This window comes from Eurypyga helias, unplaced genomic scaffold, assembly GCF_000690775.1.
Source record: "Eurypyga helias isolate BGI_N326 unplaced genomic scaffold, ASM69077v1 scaffold10718, whole genome shotgun sequence".
Classification (NCBI taxonomy): Eukaryota; Metazoa; Chordata; class Aves; order Eurypygiformes; family Eurypygidae; genus Eurypyga; species Eurypyga helias.
Window position 1 is genome coordinate 33,304 of NW_010264981.1, and position 2,878 is coordinate 36,181.

At 37.6% G+C, this 2,878-nt stretch overlaps 1 protein-coding gene across 1 annotated transcript; it reads right to left on the minus strand.

Annotated features, from left to right (window-relative positions):
• Nucleotides 1-1,768: 1,768 nt before the first annotated feature.
• On the minus strand, nucleotides 1,769-1,918 carry LOC104513262 (alpha-synuclein-like; the record flags this gene model as incomplete). Its single annotated transcript, XM_010156557.1, has 1 exon — nucleotides 1,769-1,918. A coding segment is annotated over one exon (150 nt), but the record flags the coding sequence as incomplete, so codon positions are not given.
• Nucleotides 1,919-2,878: the final 960 nt, after the last annotated feature.

Here is a 2,878-nt window from a genome sequence, read left to right on the forward strand (position 1 = left end):
GAATGGTTTTGCATATCTAAAGAACAAAACACCAGTTCAGAATAATGATGCTATTTATAGGGCTGTGGAATAATATACATGTACATTATGGATGTTCTTTAATTTCACAGATGTGATTTTGCTCTGTTACAGCCATCATGACTCAGATTTAAGCTTTACAATATACAGAACAGAATTAAATAAAATTCAACAGATATGTGATTCATACGTAAAAATTATAAGGATCTATCTTTATATATTAAGATAAAAAGTATTAAGTATAGTCAATAGTAAAGTACGTAATTGTCTATTACAGCAACGATAATCTATATAGCACCAAGTAAAGGGTTTGAAGAGCTACAAAAAGAAAAGGATATCCTCAGCATAAAACTACAAAAGAGCTTTAGTAGAAACTAAGTGTATAGACTAATGTGGCCATGACATATTCATGTATCCCCTGGCAGTTCATTAGATACTCAGTTTTATAAATCTTCAACACAGCTTTGACAAAGGACCATGGCCACATTGAAAGCAACATTTTACTTACAGCTGAACAAAGAAAGGACTAAAAAGCCCCCCAGGAAAACTGTTTTGAAAGAGAACAAAACCATTTGTGAGAAGTTTTCAACACCAATCCTCCACAGTGGAGTGAATGTCTAACGCAGTGCACTGCATCTTTTTCCTCCCCAAACCGCCAATAGGTTTTGTCAGACAGGAAAACATTTCAGTAATGGTAAGGATAAAAAAAACAAACAAACAAAAAAAAGAGTTTTTAAGAATTCAGTTTTAACACCTCCTCTGAACACTACCTAGGAATAAGATATTTCATACAACTTCTTCAGGCTAAATCGACATGACACCTATATTTTTGTGCAAATAATAGTATTTCCCAGAATCATTTTTCTTTTCTAACACTTAAATGTTCATATACAAAACAGTACAAAAAGAGATAATTGTCTCTTCAGGGTTATTTTTTTGTCTTCAAACAACACTATACATATTTTGGAAAGCAGCATTCCCACCAGCTACCTGGGGTCACTTTTCACCTAGTAGAAGTGGAAGAATATGACTGCAGTGTACCAGCAAAAGTATAGTAATTCTGAGTATTGTGCAAATAGTTAATATTCACCTTGGTGCTGGAATAAAAATATCTACAAAGTGTTTTATAGGATGAAGTAGAGCAAATTGCATCTGCAGGGTTCAGAATAGTTTGGAGGCATTTTTGAATTCATGTCACTGTATTTATGGAAGATAGAGACTCTCCAACTAGATCTTGACTTCAGATGCAATGTATCTAGCCAGAGATTGGATTGGTACACAAACCCTTCTGCTCTTCATCTGAGGAGGACAGAAACCATTCTGTTAAACCTGAGAGCTGCTATTTGACCTTTCAGCTCTAGCAGGTTGCTTTTCAATCCTGAGTTATTTGGAAAAAAAAGACGTTTTCCCCTTCAGCTGTACAGCAATCCTACAGCTACTGGCCCCCACTAGAGGCTGCTGAGTTTCATCACCAGCAGATCCCACTTTAAACCATGATCCAAATTTGTTTTAAGAATTTTCAGAACAGAAAAGATAATATGTGCAACCTTACTCAAGTTCCCAAATCCTGCAGGTCACTCAAAATACAAGCTAGTAACAGCAGGTATTTTCTTTGCTGTTCAATTGCTCAGCATAACACAAATCATCCTGCACTCATACCACTGACACTAAAGAAAACACGTCACCTGCCCTTCCATTCAGAGAGACTGCTCATCGTTCTTCATCTGGAAAAGACTGTGAACAATCAAACCTGTTTGGCCAACTGATCCTTCTTCACCAAGCCAGTGGCTGCAGCAATGTTCCCTGCTCCTTCCACTGTCTTCTGGGCCACTGCCGTCACTCCTGTCACCACAGCTCCCCCAACATTAGACACTTGCTCTTTGGTCTTCTCAGCCACTGAGGAGAATCAGAAGGTGGAAAAACACATTATAGCTCTGGGAGCTGTTAGGTTTTTCAGAGAACCATATCTGTCACTGACAGCCCAACATCATGAAGAGCCGTGAGGCCATTACACTTGGAGTACCCCATCCAGTAACACTGTAGCAGCAGAGGTAAAAATAAGCCTTATTTGTGGCTCAATTTCTTTCACATGAAAGACATTTGACATTTTCATTCATATCTAGTTGTACTTTAGGGAAGAAAAGTCATTACTTAAGGGCCCTTACTATACATTGTGTAATGTATAGTAATTGAATTCAATATATCCTAGCTTGGAAATGCATTCCAATTAGTCTACAAAACACTTGCTGCATGTTTCAGGGCAAGGAAGAAAATATTGTTTACATTAGACTCATAAACAATTGATTTTTTTTTATATATATACTTGATTAATAAGCAGAGCTACTGCTGCTCAGATAATTTCTAATACAACCTTTTACCTGGTTTTCTAAGATTTTTGCCCCACTGCTGATGTGTCCATCCATAACATACTGATCTACAAAAAAGACTGAATGCCAAAGATGCCAAAGCAAACTGGATTAATAGCTAACTTCCACGCCCCAGGGAAACAACTCATTTAGCCTACATACACATCAGCAGTCGCCATTCTACCTTTCAGAAAACTAGAGTTTTCTGCTCATTCACCCCCAAGGGCTCTTTCTGACAGCAGCTTGAGCTATACTGAAACCACGCTAAGAAATGGGATGACTTCATGCCTTCAAGTTACATGGCCAGGTTTTCAGAAAAACACACATTTACTCATCTAAATAACAGAGTGTTCTTCAAAAACATCCAGCATAAAGCTTTGCAATTCTAACTAATCCTATACTTTCTTCCAGCTCAAATCCCATCTGAACCATCAAATGTATTCATAGCTCTATTTACACCCTTTATGAGCACATGTCGTGGTTTAACTCCGGCT